The 27,791-nt window shown below is 53.3% G+C and overlaps 2 protein-coding genes across 4 annotated transcripts; one reads left to right on the top strand and one right to left on the bottom strand.

Annotated features, from left to right (window-relative positions):
- Positions 1 to 2,836: 2,836 nt before the first annotated feature.
- On the top strand, positions 2,837 to 6,799 carry CD74 (CD74 molecule; the record flags this gene model as incomplete). The annotated part of the gene is given in 8 exon segments (NM_001245863.1): positions 2,837 to 2,923; positions 4,046 to 4,221; positions 4,345 to 4,436; positions 4,525 to 4,578; positions 4,755 to 4,850; positions 5,077 to 5,167; positions 6,033 to 6,125; positions 6,246 to 6,799. Coding segments are annotated over 8 exon segments (681 nt in total). The 5' UTR covers positions 2,837 to 2,852.
- Positions 6,800 to 7,066: 267 nt separating this feature from the next.
- TCOF1 (treacle ribosome biogenesis factor 1) lies at positions 7,067 to 26,800 on the bottom strand. 3 transcript variants are annotated; one of them, XM_030283737.4, is made up of 18 exons: positions 26,644 to 26,800; positions 26,096 to 26,151; positions 23,354 to 23,496; positions 22,518 to 22,624; positions 21,896 to 22,241; positions 20,978 to 21,063; positions 20,303 to 20,527; positions 19,463 to 19,732; positions 15,456 to 15,630; positions 15,168 to 15,310; positions 13,172 to 13,345; positions 12,574 to 12,805; positions 12,262 to 12,347; positions 11,328 to 11,556; positions 9,716 to 10,339; positions 8,570 to 8,664; positions 8,035 to 8,071; positions 7,478 to 7,599 (listed from the first exon to the last, which is right to left on the bottom strand). In XM_030283737.4, exons 1-17 carry the CDS (start codon positions 26,752 to 26,754, stop codon positions 8,039 to 8,041), a joined length of 3,135 nt encoding a protein of 1,044 aa, XP_030139597.4. In that variant the 5' UTR covers positions 26,755 to 26,800; the 3' UTR covers positions 7,478 to 7,599; positions 8,035 to 8,038. The 3 variants fall into 3 exon arrangements, with proteins under 3 accessions (XP_030139596.4, XP_030139598.4, XP_030139597.4); XM_030283736.4 differs by having other exon boundaries at positions 7,067 to 8,071; XM_030283738.4 differs by having other exon boundaries at positions 7,067 to 8,071; positions 12,262 to 12,344.
- Positions 26,801 to 27,791: the final 991 nt, after the last annotated feature.

Below are 27,791 nucleotides of genomic sequence, written 5' to 3'. Positions count from 1 at the left end.
GCTCACTGCACAATTAAAGGTAAAAGTTGCTTGGATTTCTCAGCCGACCTGACGTCTTTGAAGCAGCTTCCTGTGTTGATGGTCAAAGCCAAAGAGGAAATGATGAATGAGGAAGAGAAACCGAAGCCCCAGCAAAGGGCAGCTTCCTGGCCTATTCCTGGGGCTTTCTGGAGGGAAAGGCCCTCCTGTCAGAGGGGCATGGATGGGGCTCCTGGCTCTTGACAGTCCCTGGGCTGACCCAACTGGCTTGTCTCGCGTGATTCAGTGAGGCACTGAATCACCTGCACCCCCCTGTAGCTGTAGCTGAGTGATGGCTTCCGGGCTGTGTGGGTGGGGGACGCTCTGCCTGCCCACCCTGTTTCACCCCGGCAGGGATGCTCATCGTGTGGAGGGCATGGGGCTGTTTGGGGGCTGTGCTCAATCCCCAGACACAGTCAGTGGTCACTGGTGAGTTCTGTGGCTCAGCATTTCCCCTCAGGTTTGCCCAGGGCTGATCCTGTGCTGTTGAGGGTGTCACCTCAGGGTCTGTGGGAAATGTGTGTCTGTTCTCCAAACCTTTGTGCAGGGTCTGGGGGCTGAGGGCTGTGAGATGAGGCCCAACTGGTGATGAATGGCTTCCTGTGGATGTCTGCTGGGTTATTCCACCTCACTGCCTGAAATAATTGCTCTGCTGGCCTGGTCCTCATCAGAGTCCTGAAATCACTCCTTGCTCCAGATGGCTTTTTTTCCCCCAAAAAATGCTGGTGAAGATTTTGATGGGCAACATCAAATACAAAGCCTTGGTGTAACAGGGTGGTGAAAATTCATTGCCAGCTTCAGGCAGTGGGAGAGTGAGGAGGGTCAGACAGGATGGAAGCTGCTCTCTGAAAGTGTCTTTGTCTTCCCTGGAAAATCAATTCACAGACTGCGAACACACCGGGTGTCAGCCCTGGGCAGAAAGTTGAGTATGAAGCACTGAAGAGCTGACTGGATATGTCTGTGTGTGGAGCAGAGGCTGAATTAGGGCAGACAGTCCTCCAGGCTGGGGCTCGAGGGGCTCAGCCTGCCTGGGAAGGGGGCTGTTCCCCACCCCCGAGTTATCACCCACGTTTGTGGTTTGCACAGCCAGCCCAGTTCCATGGAATCGCTGGGGTTTTGTTTGTGAAGTTCCTGTTCAGACTTTCTCTGGTTCCCCTTACAGCTGAGGCTGGTCACGGAATGCACCAGGAGCAGGGATTGTGGCACCAAAATGAGGAGCTGAGTGGGAGCTGGAGCTGTGAGGAAAACCTGTGTGCTCCCCAAAAGTCCTAGTGCCCATGAGGGGAGAGGCAAAAAATGCATGGAAAACTTTAGTGTTCTTTCCTTTTGCCCCCCTTTTTTCTTTCCCTTTTCTTACTTCTCTTTCTTCTCTATTCTCTCAATCCCCTCTCCCTTTTTATTTTCTTTTCAAACCCCTCTGATGGTTTCTAAACACAGCTTTGTTATGGGCCTGGGGTGAGGCTGATGGGTGCCCTGGGGCAGTGCTGTGTGAACCCCTGGGCACGCAGGCCATTCTCAGCTGGGCTGCAGGGTCAGGACCAGGCTCCAGGCACCACAACCCTCCCCCTGGCTGGAACTGCAATTTCCCACCTGGAAAGCAGGAGCATCATGCCACCACATTTCCTCCAGGAACAGCATCTGCCAGAAGTCCCTGCCCTACCCCCTGTAAGTGCTTTGAAATGATCCCTTTGTCTGCTCTCCCAGGGCTGTCCGGCCCTAGGGAGGCTCAGGACTGAATCAGGAAAAGAAATGGAGTTGCTGAAACAAGGTGTCCCTGCTCGCCCCAGTGGGTTTGCCAGGTGGTGCCTGGTTAGGCAGGGTCAGGTAGGACTTTTAACTCCACATTCGCAGTTTCACTTTTGGCTGAGCTCTGGCCATGTTTGTGCTGAGTCCTGACACTGGAGCCAGCTTGGTGCTGGGTTCAGTGTGACCCTTGGCCCAGCGTGGGCATCGGGGTCTGTTACCCCAGGGCTGCTCTGGGACATTGTGTAACACCACCAGAAACCACCATCGTGGGGTGGATGGCTGCTCCTGCCCATGTAGCACTTGTGGGGCTGTGGGGGGGCTGGAGACCCTCATTGCCCTTCTCCCACTGGTGCTTTGGGATCACTCACATCTAGGGGCTGCTCCTCCGTCTTGGCTCTGGGGGTTCAGCCCCTGGAAGCTGCTGCAGGCAAAGCAGAGAGGATAGTGCTAGAAGGGAGGAGGGCTTGAAAGCCCTTGATCCTTTAGTCACTGCCCTCTCAGCCTGAGAAGTGCTGGCCAAGAACCCCCACACAGGGAGAGTCCAGAGTGACCCTCAAGAAGGGCTTGAGCCCGAGTGCAGCTTTTTTGCAGCAGGGGAAGAGAAGGGGTGTATTCTGGCACTGTGCCCCCACAGAAGGTCCTGCTCAGCTTCTGGTGAGAGGGGTCCTCTCCATGGTGTCCCACCCCCCTGTCCCAGCTCTGCACCCCGCTTCCTTCCTCACACATTTTCTACCACCCTCCCCACTGCCACCTACCTTTTCTCACCTCCTGCCCTGCCAGGGGTACCAGAGCCTCTGGGCCCATGGCACCGGTGTCACCAGCTGGGCACGGTGACCTGCTGGCGGTGTGGGGTGGGCAGTGAACCCCACTGAGCGGCCGGGGAGCTCACGGCTGTGTCCAGCACCATTTCTGAACTGGAGACCTCTGGAGCACAGGTCTGCCTGACAACGGGTGATGCAAGTGCCAGCAGCCAATAGGACTTTTTTTTTGCTGCCCCCCCGCGGGTGTCAGGGCGGGGTGGGGACCCGAGGGTATTTCCAGAAGCCTCTCTCGGGGTGCTCATTGCCTTCGGGGAGCCCAGCGGAGCCATGGCTGAGGAGCAGCGGGACCTCATCTCTGACCGCGGCAGCGGTGTGCTCAGTGTTGGGGACACCCAGAGGTGCCACTGCTGGGGACACGGGGTTGGGGCGCAGGGGGAGGGTGAAGTGGGCACAGGGGGGGCGTGGGGCAGGGGGTATTGCGTGGTTGTGGGATGGAAGAGGATACAGTCGGTTAAAAGAGGAGTAGAGTGACTATGGGGCAGATGATGGGGCGCAGGCTGTGGGAATGGGGCACTGTGGAGCTAAGAGGGCCGTGGAGGGGTCTGTGGGGCAAGGCAGAGGCGCGGGGTGGCTCTGGGATGGGGGAATTGGGTGGCTGTAGGATGGGAGGCATGGGGCGGCAGTGGGAGGGTGACATGGGGCGGCTGTGGGAGGGGGGAAAAGGGTGCCTATGGGATTGGGAGGGCACGGAGTGGCAGCGGGATGAAAGGGGTCACTGCCCCTCTGGGCCGCCGGGGACAAGGCACGGCGGTGGGGTGGCCGTGCTCGCAGGGTGGGGCATGGAGCCGTGGCTTGAAGAGGCTGTAGGACAGGCAGGCCGATGACGTGGCCATGGGGCGGGAGGGGACCGTGGACCCAAAAGTCTTTGTGGAGCTGCCCCCGCCCATGTCCCAACTCGTCCCTGTGTCCCAACCCCGCAGGGGGGACACCCCCCCATAACTCGTAGCCAATCAGAAGCCCTGGAGCGGTGACGTCAGCAGTCACCAGGCAGACGCCCGCGCCGCGCGTCCCGCTCGGGCCTTGTCCCTTGTCCCGGGCACCGGGGGCACGGCTGAGCCCCGGGGCACCGCTGCACCCCCACACTGCCACACTGTGCACTCCAGCATCCCATGAGTCGTGTCCTCTGCCCCATGGACCAGCGAGACTCCGAGTGGCTTCATCATCCCGCAAAAGGCGGTGCCCAGAGTGATGCTGCTCCTCAAAATCCCCTGGCAGCGCCTTGTCCCCACCCACGTGCCCTTCGGCCCCCCTCCCCTGTCCCCACTTCCCCCGCCCCACAGTGGGTTTCAGTTCCTGTGGAGGGGCACTGAGGTTTTACTTCTGCTCTCTGCAAGGGGGGAATTTGCATTTGTCTGGCTGCAAACCCCCGTGACAGGAGTGTCTGGGGCCGGGAGGGGTGACAGCAGGATGTCACCTCCTGCTCACGGTGGGTGGCTGAGCTCCCTGTCCGTGTCGCGCAGGTCTGGGCTGGGGCGCAAAGCCGCCTTCTCCACACTCTCCATCCTGGTGGCCCTGCTCATTGTCGGCCAGGCTGTCACCGTCTACTACGTGTACCAGCAGAGTGGGCAGATCAGCAAGCTGACCAAGACCTCGCAGAACCTGCAGCTGGAGGCTCTGCAGAGGAAGCTGCCTGCCAGTCAGTAGCCCCATGAGCACCAGAGTGCTGGGAGGTGGAGGGGGAGAAGGGATGAATCCCTCCAGGACCCTCCCAGATCACCCAACCCGACTGGGTCCCCTCACAGTTCTCCTTCTTCGGCAGATGCCAAGCCAGTGAATAAGATGAAGATGGCCAAGGCAAACACACCTCTGGTCATGAGTGCCCTGCATCCTGCACCCTTTGGAGACTTTTCGGTAAGAGAAGTTCACCGCTGGTTGGCACTGCCTGCTGCCCTCAGGCCTTGCTGCCGTGCTCACACTGCCCCTTTGCTTTTCTCTCGAGGCCAAGGCCCCTGCTAGCAACAAAACTGAGGACCTAGTGAAGCACGTGCTGCTGGTAAGGCTCCCCAGCCCACAGCTGCCTCCTGAACTGGTCTGGGGTCTCTCGGGGTGCTCAGAGCTGGTGGGAGCTCTGACCTCCTGCAGCACCTGTCTGGCTGATACCAGCAGAGCTCCAGCCCCCACCCCTCCACCTCCTTTTTCTTTGCCCTCACTGTGGTGGTTGCTCTGCAGCAAGCAGACCCCAGCAAGATGTTCCCGGAGCTGAAGGACAACCTGATGGACAACCTGAAGCGCCTGCGGAGCACCATGACTCATGTGGACTGGAAGGTCAGTGTCATCCTGTCCCACCTGCCTGCTGTCCTGGAGTGCTCTGGGAAGGCACATCTGCTTATAAGGATAAACAAAGTCTGGCTTTATCCAGGCTTGGGCTGCTCCTACCCAAAGGAAGGGGATGGTCTTCACCACCTTCCCTGTCCAAGCCAGAGCTCGTGACATGGCTCCCCTGGGGTGAACTCCCCCATGCCCACGAACGTGCTGGACCCTGTCATTGCAGTCCTTCGAGTCCTGGATGCACAAGTGGCTGCTGTTCGAGATGGCCAAGAACCCCCAGTCGGAGGACCGCAAGGCAGTCCCAGCAGCGAAAGGTATTGGGGATGGGACTGCTGAGCTGGGGAGCTCAGGGAATCAGGGAGGTGCTGGCATGGGACACCTCACAGGGAACCAAGCCCTCCCTCCAGTCATGGACCTATTTGTGCTATGGGGAGCCCCTGTTTTGTGGCTGTTAGAACATCACAGGGCATCTCTGCCCACTGCCTGTAGGGCATTTGGGATGAAAAAAAGGCTGGAGCCCCACTCCAAATCCTCCATCCCTGGTTAGACCAAGAGCTTCAGAAAGGTCACTGAGCAGGAGCTTATTCACCTTTAACTGTTTCTGGATAGGATCTCCTGCTGAGCAGGGCCTGAGGGCTGACAGTGTCCCCTCTGTTTCTGTTGCCCTAGTGCTAACTAAGTGCCAAGCAGAGGCTACTTTTGGGACTGACCTGGTGGGCCACTTCCGCCCCCAGTGCGATGAGAATGGTGACTACCTGCCCAAGCAGTGCAATTTCACCACCGGCTTCTGCTGGTGCTGCTACAAAAATGGCACCAAGATTAAGGACACTGACACTCGGGAAAAGCTGGAGTGCCCCGGTAGGTCGCCAGGGAGGGGATGGAGAGGAAGGAGCAGTGTGCATGGACTGCTTGGGAGTAGGGAGGAGAGCTAGGAGAGGAGGGCATCTAGGCTTCAGGGAGCACCCCTCACCCATCCACTGCCAGTATGTCAAGGCTTTAAGGGACCCCAAAACCCACAGCCCCCCGCAGGTAGCTGGGGCTGAGGTGTGCAGTCAGGGTTTTCCATGAGCCCCCCGCTCAGCAGTGGGTGCAGGCTCTCCTCTGCTGCCCTCAGAGGGATGGGGGTGGGTGATGGGGCAGCCCAGGGTCCTGCACACACATCCTGCCCTCCCTCTGCAGGCACTGCTCCTCCCAGTCCTGCTGCTGGCACCCCAGATCCAGAGGAGATGATCTTCTCTGGGGTGGACATGCTTAAGCTGAACTCAGCCAAAGGTGAGTGTCCAAGTGTCCCCAAAGTCCTGGGGACTGCTGGAGAGGGGGAGGTTGTGAGGAGAGGGGTTTTGGGAAGTCCTTGAGCTGTTTGACTGACTACCTCCTCTTGTTCTCCCACAGGAGAGTAGAAGAGGATGCCAGCAGTTGCCTTCAGCATCCCTGCCCCTTCAGCTCCTGCATTATTTTCTCTATTTCTTTTCTGCTCTTACATTGCTCTTCCAAGGCAGTTAACAGTGGGCATCCCTGGGCACCCTTCCCTGGCTGCAGAGCTGCCACCACCATCAGTGTCCCCTCAGAGGGTGGGCAGAGCAGGCTGGAAACCACCTCAGATCCATAAATCCTGTTCTGTTTGGCTCAACCTCCAACAACACCCAGGCAGCAGTGCAGCTCATCCCTGCTGAAGAACTTAAGCTTCCTTAGACTGAACAAACATTTAAAAGCAGCTTCTTAACTGATCCCTGTAGGCTGGAGCCCTGTTAGATTACTGGAGTAATGGGTTTTTATTGCAGAGTGCTCGGATTTGTACATAGAGATTTGCCTACAGCCTCAGCAGTGGGTAACCATGGGCAGAGGGGCTTCTGATTTTCCTGAATATATCTGATTCTTCCTTTATAAATGATCTCACAAGCTAATAAGCTCAAATAAACTTTTAAATAAGAAAGCCTTGTAAGCAACTCCAGCAGAGCTTCGCGTGCTGTTTGCAGCTGTGCAAGGTTATAAATGAATTAACCTTAAGAGAAAAGAGATAAAGGAAAACCTCTGCAGGCACTTGGACAGCTGTATCTCCACCCATGTGTTCTGTGTCCCATTCTTTGTTTGATTTCATGGGTACCTGGGGTCCCCCTGTCCCAGACAGGCAGACACTGGGCTCTGCTCTCCCACCCGTAACATCCTCCAGAGCCAGCCAGCCTTGGCCTCCCCCAAAAGCAGCTGAAGTAAAAGCTGTTTGTTGTTTTTTATTTTATATTTCATAAAAAAAAACAAAACCAAAAAACGACTCTTGCCTTGGCTGAGAACAGCTGTGGTCACAACTGTTCAGTGCAACTCCAGGGACATGATAATCACCAATGTCAGTGTTGGAATAAAAAGGAAACCCAAGAGCTTTCTTTGTAGGTGCGAAAGGACTGACACCACAAGTCACAGGAGGAGGGAAAAAGGTAAAAGATTTTCTCAAAAATATAGCTCTGTGGTAAGAGAAAGGGATGGCTGGGTGTCAGCAAAGGGAAAAGCAGTTTATGCTCTGCTCTGGTCAAACTGCCTCCTCCAGTTCCATTCCATCTGGAGGGATTAAACACATCTCTGGGCCTCAGCAGGGCAGGAGGAGGCAGGTTACACAACTCTGTTCTAAAAGTCACAATTAAAAGAAATTATAAATTATTATTTTAAAAAAAGTTGGAATTCTCCAGGTGAGCTTCCTTTTCCTCTCTTCTCTTTGATCTTCACCCATAAATCTTTAAGCACAGGAATGCGGTACCTTTGGGGAGAGGAGTTAAAAGTTAGGGATGGGGAGGAGAGCAGCCTTGCAACCGAGCAAAGGCAACTGGTCCACTTCCAGGTGGCTACAACATCAGCCTCTAATCCCCATCACTTTTCCAAGCTCCCTGTGGTCAGCAGGGACAGACAGACACTGCCAGAAGCCATTCATGTCTGCTGGTGACAGAGGTCAGCAACACCCAGGCTGGACATCTCAGCAGCTAAAGAGTTGAGGTCAGACACATCCAGAGAAGGAGCACATGGCTGCATGACATTCCTCACACTGCTCCACTCCCTGGCCCTCTGATCCAAGGCCAGGCTGGCCCAGTGAGCTCTTAGAGGTCACACTGTCTTCCCAAAACTGGCCCAGGAGATCTGAACGTGGCCAAGGTTACGCCGCCAGGGTACCAATGGCCCGTCCCCACAGGCCATGTACCTTCTCACAATCCTTCAGGCTCAGCTCCTTTCTTCTTCTAAAATGGAAAAGGGAAAAATACATCAGTATCATTTGCACCACAGACACGAAGGACCCAGCAGAGCCAGAGAGGCTTCACTGACATGTCCCTGTAGAGGTGGCAGCCACCACAAAGAACATCCTGTAGTCTCCCTCTGCCACCCCTTCAAGCCCTTGGGATGGGATGCAGAAGCCTCCCAAGCCCTCAGGAGCTCCAGCTTCTGCTGAGAATGAGATGAGCAGACAGCTGGAGAGCAGCACTTACTCCTTAGACAGGACTAAGTCCTTTGCCACCAAAAGGGTCCCTGGGTTTGACCATTCCAGGGAAAGGAATCTCCTAGGGCAGCAATGCAGGAACAAGCCCTCTGAGTCGCTCTAATCCCAACCAAAGGTCAGGGTGTTTTAAGACTGACCACAGTGAACTGTAGGCTTCCCTGTACTGCCAGCAAGGCCAGGACATGGCTCTGTTCACTTCTCCTGCTGGGATGAGCACCACAGCCCAAGGTGTGACACATACCTTCTTCTTCTTGTGCACCTCAGCAGAGCCATCTGCTACAGCTGCCACTTCCAAAGATGCTTTTTTGCTCTTCTTTTCTTTTTCAGTCTTCTTTTCTAGGAGTGGGAAAGAAAAGCCAACTAAGAGAGGAGCTCTAATATCGTCAACCTCTGAGAGGGAGCATAGACTGGTAGAAGCATCTCCAGGAAGTTTTTGATCACATTCAAATCTGAGCAAGATTTCCAGAGCAGGAATTGGTTGAAGGCAGAGCTCTACCCACAGGCAGCTTCACCCAGGGATGTTTTCCTAATACCCCTGAGCCAGAGCAGCTTGATCCCAACATCTGTGCACACATATGGGTGGAACTACACAGAATTCCCTTCTTTCCACCTGCTGCTGCCCACCTGCTCCAAGGAGCTGCTTCAGGGCTGGAGTTGGTGGGCACATGCCAGAAATGAGAGCCAGGGGAGCTGCTGACACAGGGTGGACATGAGGTTCAGCTCAGCACAACTGCTCAAGAGGCTCCACTCATCCCTGTTAAACACCTCACACCAATAGGGGCTAACAGACAAGTCTGTCTCCTCCAAAAATAAGGGCTGTTTCAGCAGAACAGAAACACCATCAGACCTGGCCCAGCCAATCCACATCCCCTCTCTCCATTTCTCTTTAAAGCCTACCAGATCCATCACAAAAACAGCTCTGATTTGCAAATACAAGCTGCACTGTAAAGAAAAAAAAAAAAAAGGCCTTTGGATTAGGGCAGAGAGCAGGCCACTACAGAACAACAAGCTGTATAAGGGTCAAAAGTGACAGGACAAGAGGAAATCGCCTCAAGATGAGCAAGGGCAAGTTTAAGTTGAATATTAAGAAAAAATTCTTTGCTAAAAGGGTTGTTAAAACACTGGAACATACTGTCCAGGGCAGCAATGTGGTCACCAACCTCAGAGGCATTTCAAAGATGTGTAGATATGGTATGTGGGGACATGGTTTGGGGATGGGCCTGGGTTAATGGTTGGAATTGATCTTAAGAGACCTTTTTCAAGCCACATGACTGACTCCAAGCAGGAAGCCAATGGGAAGTGGGTGCTATTTGCAAGGCCCTGCACCAGAGGCTTAAAGTGCAATCAAGAACCTATTGCAAACTAGGCCCCAAGTGCAGATGCTTACTTTTAGCTGCTTTTTTCTTTTCCTTGCTGCCTGCCTCCTTCTCCAGGTCACCATCTGTTTTCTTCTTTTTCTTTTTGGGTACTTCTTCATTAGCTTGCCCTTTCTGCTTCTTCTCCTTGGGCTGCCCCACAGCCCCATCCTCTCCTGTCAGCTTCCGCTTCTGAGACGTTTTCTGCTTCTTGTTCTCTTTGTCTTTGCTCTTGGATGTTTTCACAGCCTTGTCTGTGGTGGAGGATGTTTTTTTTTTCTCCTTTTTCTCCTTTTCTTTTTTCTCCTTTTTCTCCTTTTCTTTTTTTTCCTTTTTCTCCTTTTCTTTTTTCTCCTTTTTCTTCTTCTTCTTCACTTCCAACCCCTCTTCTGTCTGCACTGCAGGGACTTCAGCAGCAGTGGTGACCTCAGTTTCACTCCCTGAGCTTGGCTGCTGTGACTGTGGGACGGAGAGCAGGGCATGTGATGATGCTGGGGTCACTTGCACCCCTGTTGCCCCAACATTGTTCTCTTTCATCACCAAGGTTTTCTTCAGTGAGGAAGCTTTGAGGCTGGCATGACCTGGCTCTGGTTTTCCTGCCACCTTCTCTTTGTTGGAGGTTTCTGTAGCTTTCTGCCCCGAAGTGGGGTTGTTTTCTGCAGAAACAGATAAAAACAGAGAAGAAAATTCAGGCAGCATTCATTACACGGACTAATCACAGGAGGATAGAAATATGCATTTGAAGAGATGCATCCAGTTCTTCTCCCAAAAAAAAGCTAACCTTGTTGGCATCTGAAGCAGAGTTGGAGTAAGATGCCTCAGCCTGAAGCGAGTGACAACAGCCACAACAGCTTTGGCTGTTTGACAAAATGAGTGAGCATAGATGGAGCAGTCCTTCCCCATGACAGCATCCCCACTAAGCTGGGAACTTCCCAAGGTGGTGGGGGTCTCCACACTGCCTCCTGCAATCACCACCAATGGCCAAGTCCAGAGCCCCTGGGCCCTCTTGAGCCCCTATACAAATAGTTCTGACTTCCTCAATAGCCCTTTGCACAATTTCATGATGTGCCCAAAGGACCAACAGACCCATCTGAACTTCTACAGCGGGCCAGAGTTCATCTGAAGGTGCCAGGGTCACACCAGAGCAGAAGTAGCTTCTATCTCCAAGTTTTACAATTTGCCAGCAAACCAGGGAAATGGTGGGACATTTTGTTTCCTCACAGGTCTTCTCGCTTGCTTCCCCTCCTCTGCTCTCCAGACGTGCAGCAGAGCCCACACAGCCCAAGGGGAGGCTTGAATACCAGCACTGTGCAGCAGATGTTCTTCAGGCAGTGTTTGAATCTTCCACAGAAGCCAGCAATGCAGTGTGCACTGGCCCCAGGGAGAGCCCTACCTGCTCCTGTTAATTACTGTGGTTAAAGCACATCTTGGAAGAGGCAAAGGCACCGAGCTGCACACGCAGGGTGTAGAAGGAGAAGGCTGTGCTGTGGCCAGGGAAACCAGCAGACGGCAGCAGTGCTCCACGCTGTGCCTCCATGGCAGAGACACACTGGGAACGGGGCCTGTCCCAGTGCCACCCTCCTGTGCCAGCACGGCTTTGCTCCTGGGCCAAGCCAATTCCCAGCCTTGCCAAAGGACACCCACCTGCTTTGTGGTTTGCAGCCACCTGGTTGTCATCTGTGTCAGAGTCACTGCTGTCACTGCTTGAGCTGTTGGCCAGGGCTGCTTTCAGGGAGTCCTTGGCGAGGGAGTTGGCAGCACTCGGAGCTGCCTTCCCCAGCCCCACCTCACCTCCAGGCTGGGGGGGAACCGTCTTTGGTGCCTGGGGTGTTACTGGGGTCCTGGAGAGGACTGGGTAGCCTGTGAGGAGGGACTGAAACAGCACAGACACATGAGGAGTCACAGCAGGGCAGCCTCCCACACACCAGACATGCAGCTCTGTCTCTGCTGCTATTGTCCTCATACTTCAAGTGAAGGGCCCACCTTTGGCCACCTGTGGAGCCAGCTCTGAGAGTCCAGGGCTACAAGGAGAGGGGCCAGCACTGACAGACACCAGCTGAGCTGACAGCCTCGAAAGCTGGTGGCCAGAGGTTCTCCTTTGTTCTCGCCCAGCAAGGCAGGCTTGGGGGAGGCTCCTGGCCATCAGCGTGCACCCACGCACACTTAATGCACTGCAGATGTGCTGCACGCCCTGCACGTTTCTTACAAAGGGAATTTCATGTCTTGGACACGGCTTAAGTTACAAACTAAAGTGGGGGAAAAATATCCCTGCTGCTATTGGCACTGTACACAAGTTCTGGTTTAACCCTTGCAAGGCACCATATCTTCCTGTCTCTTCTCCCAGGGAAGGCACCATGAACCCTGGACCCAAGGCCTGGCTGCCTGGGGAAGCATTCTGGGTTCAAAAGCTCCTCTCTGACAAAAGGTCTTGTTCCCACCATTGCAACGGGGAACCCACACTTCTCTGCTGGCAAACCCACCCAGCACCCTCTCTGCTATGGCTGAGAATTGAGTCTCTCAGTCCTATTTAGGAGCCAGCTGCAAGACCCGAGAGGATCCAGCCTGCTCGATACCATACCTGTGATGCTGCATCCTCCTCCTCACTGGACTCTGAGGAGGAGCTGTGGGCTGGCTGGGTCCCTCCTGGTTTTTGTAGGGAGCCTGCTGGAAGAGCAGAGTTCCTCCTGTTAAACCACTGCTGCCTGGGGCTGAGCTCACCTTCCCAGCACAGGCACTGCCACCAAAAGCCCTTCTGCCTCCAAAAAGAGGGGAGAGCTCTGCCAGGCTGGAGAGGAGGAATGCCTCTCCAACCACAGCAAACCTGCCATGGGGTAACAAAAGGCTGTCCCCATCCCAGTAGCATCCACAGCATCTTCTGCGGAGAACTGACCAGGTTTGGAAGGCTGCTTGGGTGCCTCCTCCTCGTCACTGTCGGAGGAACTGCTGCTGTCTGAGGTGTCCTCTGCATGAGTGGGTGGCACGGCCTGGTTTGGCTGGGTGTCCTGTCCTGGCTGCAGGACTGCCTTCCTTGCCTTGCCAATGGAACTTCCTGGGGTGGTAGTGTTGACAGGAGGAGCTTTTCCCACAGAAACCGTTTGCTTTTGGTTAGAAGCAGCGGGGACCTAGGGAGAGTGAGATGAAATAGATCTGGAAGGAGGAATAACTAACTGCTCACAACCATGAACTATAAGCAGCAGCCCAGAGCAGATGGGCTTGGACCACCTTGGCCCTTCTTCAGCTGTAGTGCTCCAGCTTGTGTCACAGTCAGCCCAAGGCAAGCAGATAACTGCTATCACAAAAGGGAAGAAGCAGCCAGCCAGCTGGGAGCCAGGAACAGGGCTACCCTCTGCTCCTCTGCCTCATCTCAGGGCATGATCATTGTGGTTAGGATAGAGCCGCCCCTCTCTCCCAGTTCATTCCCTCAGCTGGGGATATAGCACCAGCCCCAGACCCCAGCACACCCATCTTCTCCCTCTCCCCATCATTACCTTTCCTGCCTGCATGTTGTGCTCGGAGGCAGCAGTGCTCGAGCTCTCAGACACTCTGCTCACTGCAGGGACAGCAGGGGTTTTTGTCCTCTTCCCTGAAGGCAGGCTGGCATTTGCCTTTGCAGCCACCATGCTCGAAACTGCAGTTACTCTGACGTTCTGCTGGGACAGACTCTAAAAGAGATGAGAAAGAAAATCAGGACAGAGAAAACTTGGAGGGAGAAGATACAGAGGCATACACCAATCCAGCACTAACTCCTAAGCGTTTCCATCATTTTCAGTGCAGCACCCAGACTTTTTGTTTTTTAATTCTCTCCTTTACATACCAGTTCTGCCTCCCATGAGCCCCTAAGCAAGGCCTCTGGCACAGCCAGGAGCAGAAATGAGGGCCAGCACCCAGAAAATGCCAAAAGCATTAGCTCAGTGCCCCAAAGGCACCTACCCTGAGGGCAGGCAGGGGAATAGTGCTGTGCTTGCAGGCTGTGAATCCCTATCCACTACAGCATCAGCAAGACTGCGGTTGTGAACCTGTGCAGAGAAGGCACTTGGACTCCCTGATGTATCTTTACACTGTAAAAATCACACACCAAGAGTTAATTGGCAACAGAGATAAACAAAGACACCAACCAGAGGGAAAACCTACCTCCAGGTCCAGAAGCCAAAAACCAGATAAGGGGTCAAATGAACAAGAGCAATTCTGCTGCCTCATACTTGAAACATCACATCAAACTTACCATAAGAGGGGTTAAAAATAGAAAGGCCGGGGGCACGGAAACCAGGCGCTGAGGACAGGACCCTGACATAAATGCCAGCAGAAGAGGGAGAAGGAGCCACGAAGGAGCACTCAGCCTCCTGGTTTGTGTTACCAACAAGGCTATGTGAGCAGCTCTCCCCCTCCAGATCTCTGCCAAGCTGGACCTTTGTGGGCTGACATTTCCCTCACACATCATCTGGCCTTGGGAAGGAAAAGGCCCAGCCCAATGTGAGCTCTCGGCCCTCTCACACAAAGCTCAAGTTACAGCAAATGCATTATTTTGTACAGTCTCGGTAATATAAACATGCTGTACTCAAGGATTGCTCAGGATGGCTGCCTGCCCATCAGCTGGAGGGAGACAGCCTTTCCACTGGCCACAGCCTCAGGCCAACAGGGGGAAGGGATTCCTGAGTGCTCATAATGTCCCCCTCCCAGCAAAGGCATGTGTGGGGTATGAAATGTGCTTGGCCACCAAGCCCTGGGCTCAGAACACCAGCCAGGCCACCACCACATGGAACAGCAGCCATGTTCCTCAGTCAGTGGGGCTTTGAATGTAGTTTTTTGGGCTCAAACTGCAGCACAAGTAAAGACACCCTCCAGACAGCTTCACACCAAGGCAGCTCTGGCCCCAGGGAGCTCAGACACAGCTTTGCAGGACTGGCATGGGGACACAAAGAGACTCCAGTGGGAGAGCTGGGATCAGCTCCATGACACCCAGCGGTGCTCTCAGCACAGATATGGGGTCACCTTCCCTTCTCTAAGGCAAGGGCCTGGCTCCTTCAGCTGAAAGGCAGCAGGACTGCTCTGCTACCCTCCCAAGGCTTGTGGAAAAGAAAACCAAAGAACTTCAGAGGTCTGTGAGGATCCAGGCAATGGGTTGCCTTGGAGCTACCCAGGTCATGGAAAGACTCTTCTCGTAAGTATTTGGCTGCTTTTCCAATGTAAATTCCTGGAGTAGAGCAGAAGGGACAGAGTCCCAGGGAAGGTCTGGGCTTGTGTGTGTACTCACGTTCCTGTCAAAGCACTCACAGTCTCCACTGCTCTCACACACTGCAAAATTGCTGTGGCTGAGATGTGCACCCAGAGTTGGGGTCAGCCAGACCCATGGACACGGCCAAGAAAACTAATCCAGCCAACAGGAGGCTCCTCTGCACTGCTCACCACCTGCCCAACCACCACCTCCCAACTCCTGAGTGTGCAGCACTAAAAGCCTACACAGCCAGTGGGTCAGCAGCTCCTCACCTGGGAAGGGGGGACTATTTCATCATCTGACTCTGACTCCTCACTGGAATCATCACTGCTGTCCACAGCTGGAGGGGCTGCGACTGGTGCTGAAGTTGGTGCCTTTTTCACGTTTGTTGGTTGTGGCACAGAATTGGTTTTCACTGCACGAAAAGTGTAAGAGATTATCACTGTGAGAAAGAATTGTCTCTGAGGTTGTCCACAGCAGGAGCTGCTTCATGTGCCAGGGAGAGTAAGAAACCCATAAGGATGCAGGTGAGGGATCCTGGCTACTACCAGGCAGCTTACCAGCTTGTGGAGGCTGCTTCTGTGCTGCAGGAGACTCCTCTTCACTGTCAGACGAGTCACTGCTCCCGCTTTCTGAAACCTGGCTTTTCAAGGTGCTTACCACTGCTTTTTCAGGCTGACCAGCTTTAGCAGCCTGGTTCACGCTGGGAGTAGGCCTGGGCTGGTCTGATAACCTCTTAAAAAAAAGAAACACAGGCCCAGAAATGCAGTATTAGTACAGGTATTGTTTAAGAGTTTAAGTGCAGTTTCAGCTCAAGCTGGGTTTTGTTCTACCCTAATGGAGCTGTTACTAACATTCTCACCATCCTTGGTGTGTCATGAGTGCAAGGGGCTTCAGCCACTGCCTGGGCTGAGCTGCTGTAGATAGATCCTTCTGAATTCAACAATATCCTTCTGAAGCCCAAACACATTTTACATGGCCACAGGGGCTAACAGTGCTTGTAAGCTTCTAACAGCAATTCTTTCTTGAGACAGAGACACTGGCTGAGGACAGGAGAAGCACTGCAACTCCAAGACTCCCACTCCAAGGAAACCATTTAAGCACAACCTAGCCACAGTTCAGGGAATCAGTAGGAGTTGGGAAGCTTTGGGCCATCACACTTTTAAGATTCAGAGACAGCATTAGAGCAGCTACAGCCCAGAGCTGCTAGAGAACTCAGTGTAGACAGAGGGCTGCCACAATGGCTAGGAACACAGGGCAGGTAGAGACAGAGTGCAACTCAACTTGGAAGCTGATTTGTCAACAGGTCTAAGAATTTAGAATCTCCAGACAACAAAACACCTCTGACACTCACTTGGGGTGTGTCTTTCTGCAGCACCTGTCAACACTCAGATGTTCCAGGACAGACCACAAGCTGTTTTTCCTGCTGTCACAGGAAAGCCACAGTCACCTGTGCCTCAGACACACAACTGCCAGGCGAGATCCTCTCTCCTCCTGTCCCCTCTCCAAGGGCTGCAGATCCCCCTCCTGCACACTGAGAGGCGAGCGGTGGCAGAGGACAGGAGGCGCTTGTGGAATGATCTGGGAATTTCCTCCCCTGCAGATATTCCCCAGGCTGGCAGGGCTCTGCTCATTTACTCCACTCATGGCTCATCTCCGGGCTGCTCTGCCAAGGAGTACATCTTGTTTGCCAGGGCAGGCAGGCCCTGTGCACTCTGCATGTGATGCCAGCCTGCTTTGGAGCTCCATGAGAGATTCCTGCCCAGCTGCACCATTGCTGCTATGCTGCTAATGCAGTGATATCCTGAGAGCACCAGCGTAGCAGCCCCTTGGGAAGATTGATCCTACTATGCTTCCTGGCACAGCCCTGCCATGGGCTGCCACTGGGGCAGTGTTTATCATCTCCAAGCCAAACACTACACAGACAACAGCATCTGCATGTTTATCCCATTACAGAACAGCTCTCTGAACGAGCCAAGCACATTTTGACTCTGCTTAGAGAAACAGAAACCTCCACAAGTGCTTGGGGAGGGGGGACTGCAAACCACACTTCTCTGTTTTGTTTTGATACCAGTGAGTCACAATCTCCAGAAGAGAGACCAGTTTTGCAATGCTGAAGAGACACAAGTACTTGAAGCAGTCAGAACAATTCACACACACTGCTCTGAACGTGCTAACTTCTCTCTGCTGTTCTGAACACTGCTGTGCAAGGGAAGAGCTTACCAAGATCAGAGCCCACTGAGTTTTAAGTGCTTCATAGCAATGGTCTGGCTTCTCCCTCTAAGTGGATGCACAGCACAGGGCTGCTCCATTTCCTAACTTAGCAATGGAGTGGGAAAGAGCTGCCGCGCAGGGGCATCATAACACAGGAAGAACATAACAGAAACCACCATAAGGTTTACACAGCCTCAGATCTTCCTGGGAGGCAGCAAAGGTCCATCCATCCACATCAGATAGATGACAGTCTCAGGTAGGATCTGGCCAACAGCACAGACAAGTTACATCCAGGGAGCAGGTAACACAGGCAGAGAGCTCCTGACAGCTTGAGAGTCACAGGTACTGAAGTAATTCAGAGAGGAGGAAAATAACTCAAGAGGAAATCATTTTTCCTGCTCCCTCTCCAGCCCCCAAAGCAGGAGCTGCCTGTGGCTCAGTGAGTGTGATGACTCAGCTCCTGCACAACCCATCTGCCACTCGCTGGGTCCATTTGCATCCTGCAGCGCTGCATGACAAGAGGAGGAACAACACTGAGCCACGTGCGCCCAGCACGTTGTAAAATCCCACTCCAGCACTGCCTGTGTGAGCACTGCCTGTACCAGCGCTGGGACAGCATCTCAGCTGTGCCCAGCCAAGGGGCAACTGCCACCTGCACAGGAGAGGGAACAGTGTTCAAGGAGGAAAAGAGAGCCCCTGTCTCTTGGGAGATCTGGCCTCTCCCCACACAGCCTACAGTCCAAGATTAAAAGTTGCTGGCACAACTTCTGTCAGCACAACCCACGCGGGTTTTCCTGGGATGCTCAAGGAAGACACGGGTTCCCAACACATGGATGCACGTGTATCTCACACCCACTCCTTGTAAACAGAAGCCAAAGCCTGTCTATAGAGGCTCAAGTTCCACCTTTGGCTCAAAACACTCAGGAAAGAAGCAGCAGAGCAAAATTAGCAGTTCCAAAAGAAAAGCAGCTCACAGCATCTTTATGGTCAGACTGTCCCCGACCACCATTCCTTTCCCCCCAAAATATGCGAACACCTTGTCAACTTCTTTGACTAAATATTCCTGAGTCTTCAGGGGTAAACATACCAATTAAGCAGTTCAATTTAGGCATGATGTTCATTTTAATTGTGCTAATCCACCCCCACAGGGAAAGATGAAGCAGCTTCCAACGCTCTGTATCTGTTTGGATCTTGCACAGAAGCCAGAGGAAGTTGCAGGATACAGTAAGTCAGTGGTTAGCATATGCCCAAGTAGCAGATGGTGAGAAATGAGCTAAGAAGAGTTTGACTGGGAGGACAGGACTGTGGACACAGCTATGCCCAATGGTTTATCTTCAGGCTTCACTCGTGGTCCCTGCCTGTAGGCTACTAACATGGGAAGGAACAGTCTGTACAGCAAAAATAGAGCTCCCTCGATGACAAGCTCTTCCTTGCTGACTCTGGCTGTTGAGGGGTAAATGTCAGTTTGCAAGAGGGAAGATGCTGAAGTGGTTAAATCAGCAGGTAAAACTTGCTGTTGAAAGGTTCACAGAATCAACACTGGAGGACACAAACCTACCCCACCACATAAACCCTGCTAAAATGGACAAATCTCAGTGGTTTTACAGTGGGACCTCATGGCACAGCTATCAAATAGCTGTTCCTGTCACCTAAAGCTGAATCCTCACATACAATCAATCATGCAGGAAGAGAGCAGCACAGAGCCAACTGTGAGAGAAACATCCCCCTCCACCCACCTTAGCAGACCAAGGCTATGAAGACAAAAATGCAGAGCCTTGCTGGCTCCTGCCTGTCAGCAGTCAAAGGACATGTTGACAAAGAGCCTCCTTGCAAGGACATGTGAGGCTCTACCCCCAGCTTCCCCTCCTTCCTTGCAGACAGTAAGGCTGCATCTCCAAAAGACTGCTTTCAGGGCACTTTCTGAAGGGTCCTCCAGCTCAGACTAGAGGCAGAAGGTCTCAGTACAGTGTGCCTAGGGATGCTCTCAGGAAGGGATTTGCACCCCTTTGAGTTTAGCCACCTGAGTCCATTGTGAGCTGCCAGTCCTTCTCAGGTTTGAGAACTCTGACCAAACCCCCACAGGAGAGCCAAGACCAAGACAGCTGTGACCCTGCACACAAGGCCACTCCAGAGGGGCAGTGCACGAGGGAACAGCTGGTATCAAACCATTTGCCTCCCACCTCCTCACGTACAACTGCATGAGAAGACTGAGGCTGTACTTAGCTCCAAATAGATCTTCCTCTCCGAGGGACTGAGAAACAAGGTACTCCTGGTGTTTCAAGATCAGTGACAGCATTTCAGGGGTAAATGCTTGTCTTGCATACCTTGGCACTGGGCTGAATGCAGCACCTACCTTCTGGCTGATGGGCACAGGGAGATCCTCCTCTTCACTGGCTGACGAAGCAGAGCTCTCCACTGGCTTTATACTTTCAGCAGGCTTTGTGGGAGCAGCAGTCCTTCCCAGTGAGGTTTCAGCCTGCTTCGGCACTGTTGGTTTTGATGTTGTCTTCCCTTGGGACTGTGGAAGTGTTTTTGCTGGAGCTGCTTTGACAGAGAGTGATGCTGCTGGTGTAGGTTTCACTGGGGATGGGACGGCCTGGGAGGATTTTGGAGGTGGCTTTGTCTGGACAAGATATGAACAGAGTGAAATAAGGCAAATCCCACAGCAGCATAATTCATTTGCTCAGACTATAATCAAGGGAAGAAATTTCAGAGTCCCCTGGGAAAGGCAAACACTGAAGAAAGATTAGTGACTGGCACGACATCTAGCTTTCTTCATCAGTCTGCTGCTACTACCAGTCCCCCCCAGTGAGGTAAAAGGCAGCACTTTGCACTCTCCACAGCAGGGAAGCTGAGTTGCACTACAGTTTTGACAAATTAGACACTATTTATTGCAATTTATACCTGAGAAGCAAATTCCACCACGATAATTTGCCTCTTCAGGTGGGAAAAGAATCACTGAGTTTTTTTTTTTCTTTTAAAAGTATGGATGGATTTTTCTAAGAAAGGCACAATGGGTTGATTAAAGCTCAGAGCAAAGACACGGAGGTGCATTTTAACACCTCACGCCTCCTTCCTCCCACCCCCAACATGACTTTGCTACACACTACATGCATCTACAAAATTTTCTTTTCTCTGCAGTTCCTAGCCCTGAGAGGCATGCAAGGAGAGGGAGGATCTCAGAGACACACACTTGGGTTACTAATGGACGTTCTTCATCTTCACTGTCTGAGGAGCTGCTGCTCTCTGATGTGTCACTGGGCTGTGCAGCCCCAGGAACCGTTGTCAATGCTGGTTTGGCCTGGCTTGTTGCCACTGCTGTTTGCTTCCCTGCATTTTTCTTCAGGGACACTGAAGTAACAGGTGCACTTTTCACAGGTGCTGCACTAGACTGCACTTTTTTCACAGCTGGCTTGGCCTGGGAACAGGGGGAACAAAAGGGAACAGGAGAATCAGGTAACACCTGCGAAGAAAATGGCTGAAAGCGCTAACTGCATGGAAGCTGTTCTAAAGCCAGCTACCTTGCTCATTTTGACCAGTACAGGCTTTTTCAGACCCATGAGCTGTGGAATATCTGAAGCAAGTCGCTTTCTCCATGGACTGCCTGACTATATCCATCAAATTGCATACTAATCACCTCCTACAGATCCAAGGATCTCCCTCAGCTTCAGGTACTAGAATGGTTGATGTTGGCAGGGTTCAGTGAGGTTTTCAGCCACTTAGCACATGCTGCTCTGCTTTTGGTTTAGGGGATCTCACACACCCAAGGTAAGTGCTGTCAGAATACAGCAATGCAGCATTTACTCTCTTCCTTCAAAAGAAAGGAAGTGATTTCCTAGGGACAAAGAATCTATGCTGGAGAGGTTACCTGGATGGCTGGAGTTGCCAGCTCCTCCTCAGAGGATGTGTCCTCACTTGATTCCTCACTGCTGCTCTCAGCACCAGCTGACGGCTCTGAAACACAAGCGAGGAGATGTCACAGCTGCTGCCTGCTCTGAGCCCCCAGAGCATGATGCAAATGTGGCTTTTGAAGTCAGGGAAACAAAACAAGCCACAGAGAGGGCTAAGGGGATTGGGAGGAAGAGGACTTAGCCTTGCTGAAAACATCAATGGCCTGCTGGGAATAGCTTCTCCAGACAAATTCGGACCCATAAACACCTCTCATTGAGTGGAAGCAGAGATGGGAAATGCTTCCTGGCCACCCTCTGACCCTACAGGGTACTGCCCAGCCATGCACAGCTCCCTGCAGGGGCACCCAGCCTGGCTGGGCCTCCTCTGGATAAGAGCCAAGAGAAGGATCATTTCCAGAACTTTAATGATCTATTTCTCACCCTCCTCCTCCAACACACACAGACACACTTCAAAGCATTTAAAGATTTCCCTGAAGACTTCAAACCCCAAAATGAATCACTTTGCAATTGGGAATAAAAAGAAAACACTGGAGGGTCTTTCCATAAAGCTGAAAGTATCAGCAGCATTAGCACTGCACCTCCTCCGGACATGCTACACTGTTAGCCCCAACCCCTGGGTATGTGCTGGGTGCTGCCAGACATCTTAGCACAGGATCTGCTGCTTGAAATGGGAGCAAGCACGTTGGAGTCATCCCACGGAGCTCCAGAGCTGGCTGCTTTGCAATGTTCTAGCAGCCTCCCCAAGGAACAAGCATCACTCTGAGCTTTTCAGCAGGGGAGCTGAAAGGAACATGCTGAAAGCACATCTCTGATCCAATCTGCAGCAGATTGGATCAGAGCTCACACACATCTACACCACCCTGCAAGCTCCTTACCTGCTTTGGGGGCTGGGGCCTTCACAGCTGGTGTCTCCTCTTCCTCCTCACTCTCAGATGAGGAGCTGCTGCTGCTGGAACTTTCCGGTGCTGTGGTCGTTACTGGTGCTTTGCTTTGTCCTACTTTGGCCACAGCTGCTGTGGCATGTCCAGGCTTCCCAGAACCAGGCAGTTTCTGGGCCTTGGCTGGGCTTGGAGCTGGTGCTGGGGCATTGGGCTGCTGCTTGTTAGAGAGCACAGTTCTGTCAGCAGCAGAGAGCCCCTCTGCTCTGCCTGCTGGGGCAGCGGGCTTGGGAGGAGAATGCAGGGAGTTGGCAGCTTTGCCACCCACCACAGCTGCTGTCACCTACGGGAAATAAAGGAACTTAGAAGGCTACACACAGATGAGGAGCTAAACTGGAGACAATACACCTGCAACAGTAATGTGGCAGCAAGGCAAGCCATAGAGCTCTTCAAGGCAGCATCTGGGGGACAGATATCTAAGAAAAGGCTTATGGCAGCATAGGAGGGTCACTTAAACATGATTTCCATGCCAGGACACAATTCTACACATGCTGAGGAGTCAGGGACAGTCCTGGCCTCAGAGCAGCACCAGCCTTCAAAGCCAGGAGCATTGCCTTACCGTCACTGCACCTTTCCCAGCTGGAGCCTCCTCTTCCGACGAGGACTCATCTTCCTCACTGCTTTCTACATTCACTACCGAGTTCGTGGCCAGGGAAAGGCTGGCTGCTGCAAGGAGAGCCACAGAGCAGCTCTGTGAGGGTGTTTCTCTCACCAACACGGGCTCTGGTTTGCAGGAGGACCCCAGCAGCAGGGCAGGGTCCCATCTGCACACCTGACCCAAGACCATCACCACTGCTGTCCCCGTGACAGGCAAGTACTTTGTTTCTCCACCCCATCCCTCTCCCAGCCTCCAGGACAGGGAATCTGTCAGGATCTGCACTTTTCTAAAGGCTGGTCTACAGCAGATCAGGCTGATCTGCCAAAATATATCAGACACCAAGTTTTTGTTAGACTCTGAAAGCCAACACCTCCCACATCAGCTGCACACAAGATCTATCCCCACCTCACACAGAGGGTACTGCCCTTCTAGATCAGCTAACAAGACCTTCCCCGACCCAGGAAACAGGCCTGCTTTTACTGGCCCAACACACCCCTGGGAGCAACTACAAGGTGCTCCACAGTGGGCAGAAAGAGGTTCCGAAAGCTTCATCTGAGCAACAACACCTATCCCTCCCCAATGAATCATAACAGGATTTTTCTAGCTTCAGCAGACATCTGTGCTCCTCCAAAACTCCACATGAGAAGGGGGTGCTAAATTAGTTGTCCTATTTTTCTGTGAGCACAAACAAATAGCCATCACTTTACAAGCGTTTTCTCCAGCCAAGCAAGCTGGGCTGCACCTACACAAGTCCCCAGTCCTACTCTGTCAACTCCAGGGAGATAAAAGGCTCCTACCATTTGCAGCTTTTGCTTTTTCTTTCTCATCCTCTTCTTTCTCTGAGCTCTCAGAGCTGCTCACCGGATCAGGAACTCTGATCTTTTCTGGGATTGCTGCCTCCTCATCACTCACATTTCTTCTCTTGAAATTTGGTGGAGTTCTGAGGGAAGACAATGGGTGTCAAAATGGGGAAAAAATATCTTGAGCAAATTAGAATATAATTATTAATTTACTCTCAGATCAGGCTCCAGCCTAAGAATAGGCAGTGTAATTTCTCTACAGAGGAATTCCTAAGGGGGTGGGAAATACTTCTCTAACCTGCAAGGGACATCGCCAGTCCTCAGTAAACTTCCAAGAGCAATATATACCTGCAGCACTCAGGAGAAATACTGAACCTAGATGATTTTTCTGTGACCTAGGCAGACTTTCTTACTTTAGCAGAGAAATAAAAACATACACAGTCAGGTTGGTGCTCGATGCAAGGCATCCTACAGAAAAAACTCCTTCTCCAGGGGCAGCTACAGTCTCAGAGTAAGTATAGCCTCAGGGTTAGAGCAAATATTCCCAAAATACCAGATCCTGGTATTCCACAGGGCCAGGAGAAGCCAATCTAAAGGGTACAAAAGCCATTTGAACTTGGGCTCCAAGTCAAAAGGAAAGTCAGGTCGCAGAAAGCATTAAGAAAGGAAGTGGCTGGGCCTACAGAAAATGTGTTAGAAAAAGAGGAGGAAGAGGCCACATAAGTATTAAACACTTAAGCTGCTCAATTGGGTTAAAACATTAAGCTGGAGAAAGATTTCTCCAGGCACTAAATCATACCTGCACCAGAACAGATGATAAAGTTACCCATCTTTTCATTTGAGAATTAAAGACAACACATTTGCTTTATTACAAGGGTAACACTGGGAACACACCGGTGTGACTCACATGAGCAACGCTTGTAAGCCTTGGGACACACAGTTATCAGAAGTAAACATTCTCATTTCTGGGCCAGTTTGGCTCATTTTATTTGTTCATCCATTTTAAAAACAAGATTAACAATTTGATGAGTAAAGATTGTGCTTGGTGTCAGAGTGTTCTGCCAGCACAGCTGTAACAGCAAGTTTTGTGCAAGCAGGAAAAGCCAAAGGCACGTTTGCTCTTAGAAAGTCCTGTAACTACTCCAATAATCCTTTTAACAAAGCAACAGGGCAGCCCCCACAGGCAGCTCTGATTCTGCAACACCATCCTGATCCAGTGGCAGCTGACAGCACAGCACACACTGATGTGAGAATTTGTTGTGAGCAACCAGGAGCTCAGGGATACCCTGTGAGGGGAAGAAACGGTGTCTGCTAGCTCTGTCCCTGTGCCATTCTGGAACATCTGAGGCCTGCAGGGCTCAGGCTGCTCCTAGGACTGAGCTGGTCCAGCTTTCCCCAGCTCCCAGGCACCTTTCCACTCCCTCTCTGCATCCTCCAAGTGTAAATGCAGCTCTGGAGGGAGGCCACTTATGGAACTGCAATCTCAGCCTTAGGCTCAGTCTGGAAGAGTTACTGGAGAACACCTACAGGGGTGGCATTGGTGAGAAGGACAAAAACCACAGGGTAGATTAAGGAGGGACATTTTTGGGCCAAAATCCTATGAGCAATAGGATGTGATAAAGCCAGCACACTCACAGGAGCACTCCAGGATAAAGATACTGCCCAACATATCCCTCATTCTGACTCCCAAGCAGGTGGAACTCAGACAGGAATAACAGATGTGGGGCAGGACCAGAATAGAAGGGTGATGCTGAAGAAAGAAGAATTAAACCTGATGCAAATGCCCTGTTGCCCCTCAAGTTTAAAAGCAACAGTGTCTGGGAGGGTTTGCTGCAGCAGGCAGGATAACCAGCACGTGGGAAGGTCACCATCAGCACCCATGAGAGCAACAAACTGCCAGAGGGAGGAACTGCAAACCTAATTCTCTGCTTCTAGATCCAGCCTTTCTCCTGCTCAGGTGTGGAGGACAAGAGCAAGGCATGAGGCATCGAGCAGAAACACTGAAAAAACACTTCCCAAGGCTGCTGCTCCTAATGCTGAGGAGATCCTCACTCCAGAGCTCCAACTCCACAGATTCGCAGATAAGCCAGCACTGAGGCTGCCACAGGCCTCAGCAGTACTCACTCCAACATCCAACCAAAGCACAGGGTGGGTGCAAATACCACAGATGGGAAAGCTTCCTCCTGCAGACCTTCAAATGGGGGTAACAATACAGGAAGGCTTTTGGAACATGTAAAGACTTGAAAGGACAGGCTGAAACCAGGAGATTTCCTCTGAGTCAGATCATCTGTGATCTATGCCAAGGTTTAAGTCCGTGTAAGAGCTCTGGCATTTCCAGCACCTGCTCAACTTCTCTGTTCTCGGGTCAATAATCCTGCAAAGCACGTGGCTTTAAAAAGAAAGTGAAACAGAACAGGGGAGGAGATTTCTTACAGTAAAGCATGGCTGAGCTATGCAACACTCCAGCATCAGCCAACACAAACAGCTCAGCTGCTCAAAACTAAAGTAACAACTTATCTCCAAGCTCAGGAAGTTTTAAACCAGCACAATCCCAAACATCTGAAAGGAAATGCTGTGAAAGAAATCAGAAGTTAGGAGAAAATTATATTTGGCACAGTTATCATCGGAAATCCTCTGACAACATGTAATTCCAACAAATAAAAATCACACATGCCATGCAGCCTAGACGTCAGCACAGTCTGGAATCTATCTGAAACTCATTTTCCCCCTGTGACTTACTTTTCCCAGTGGGTAAAGATGTCCTCGAGAGAGGTCGAGAAGGAAGGGAGTAATTTCTGTGAAAGCAGAGCGAACACCAGTCAAACACCGGCCCAAATGTGACCCGATTTCAGATGTGCCCACCAGACAGAAGCAGCAACAGCGGGGGCCCATCCAAACCTCCCCAGGAAAACAGGACCGTCTCTCCCTGCACACACCTCCCGGCGAATCCCTCCCACTCCCCGCCCCGCTGCACCCAGGGCCGCGTGTTTCCCCGGAGACCTCTCCCGGAGCAGCACGCGTTCGGGGAGCACCCGCCCCGCGGTACGGGAGGCTCTACCGGGCGGCTCGGGGCTGGGACGGCCCGCGGGCACCGGGAGCATGCCGGGTGCCGGACACCACGTGGGTCCAGCGTGGAGCCACGGCCCGCGGCGCTCCCGGCACCCGCGTGGCGCTCCGGTGGTCGGTGAGGGCGCGGAACGGGACCGGGCCCTGCGGCCCCGCCGCGGCCCGCGCTCCGGGACCGCGCCCCCGCTGCCTGCCCCGCGTCCCGGCCCGCCGCCCGTTACCTGTCCGCTCTGCGCCTGCAGCTCGCGGGCGGCCCGCGCGAAGCCGCCGCGGAGCAGGTGCTGGTGGATGAGGGCGAGCAGCTCCCGCCCGCCGCCGCCGTCGGCGGCCATGGCGCGGCCCTCGTGCCGCGCCGCAGGGACGCCGCTTCCGCTTCCGCCGCGCGGCCCCATGGGAAATGTAGTGCCGGGAGTGTCCGTGGGGCGGCACGGGGCGGGGGGACCCGGCAGGGAGGGGTTTGTCACCTCGTGGGGGTCCCTCACACCGCCCCCGCGGGAAACGGGACGGAGAAGGAGGAAACCACCCCTTGGAGGCTCTCATACCGCCCCAGTGGGAGATGGGGAGAACGGAAGGGCGGGGTGGGCGGGTTCACGCCATGGGGCTCTGTCACAGGACAGGGGATTCACGCCATGGGGCTCTCTCACAGGACAGGGGGGGTTCACGCCATGGGGGGGGGTCACGCCATGGGGCTCTGTCACAGGACAGGGTGTCACGCCATGGGGCTCTGTCACAGGACAGGGGGTCACGCCATGGGGCTCTCTCACAGGACAGGGGGTCACGCCATGGGGCTCTGTCACCGGACAGGGTTCACGCCATGGGACTCTCTCACAGGACAGGGGGGTCACGCCATGGGGCTCTCCCACAGGGCAGGGGGGTCACGCCATGGGGCTCTGTCACAGGAAAGGGGGGTCACGCCATGGGGCTCTGTCACAGGACAGGGTTCACGCCATGGGGCTCTCTCACAGGACAGGGGGTCACGCCATGGGGCTCTCACAGGACAGGGGGTCACGCCATGGGGCTCTGTCACACCCCTCAGCCGGGGACAGGGGACACAAAGAGCGGGTCCCGTCACGGCGGTCCCTCACATCGCTGTGGTGGGCATGGCGGAGCAGGGAGGGGTGGCCAGGCTCGCCCCACGGCCACAGCCGGGCCCTCACAGCCCCGGCAGGAGATGGGCAAGGACGAGCCGGCCCCAGCGGGTGAGGCACAGCCGTGTGTAATTCTGCGTATTTCAGAGCGGTTTTCCATCAGATTCATCCAAAGTGCTCTGAAGGTGAATCCTCAGAGCTGATTTAGTGCTGGGTGGACTTTGAGCTGCTCGGAAGAGCCACACTGGCGTTTTTGGGGCTTAAATAAGCAAAGGGGCAGA

This window comes from Taeniopygia guttata, chromosome 13 (genome assembly GCF_048771995.1).
Source record: "Taeniopygia guttata chromosome 13, bTaeGut7.mat, whole genome shotgun sequence".
In the NCBI taxonomy this organism is placed as follows: Eukaryota; Metazoa; Chordata; class Aves; order Passeriformes; family Estrildidae; genus Taeniopygia; species Taeniopygia guttata.
This window is presented reverse-complemented; position numbering and strand designations above follow the sequence as displayed.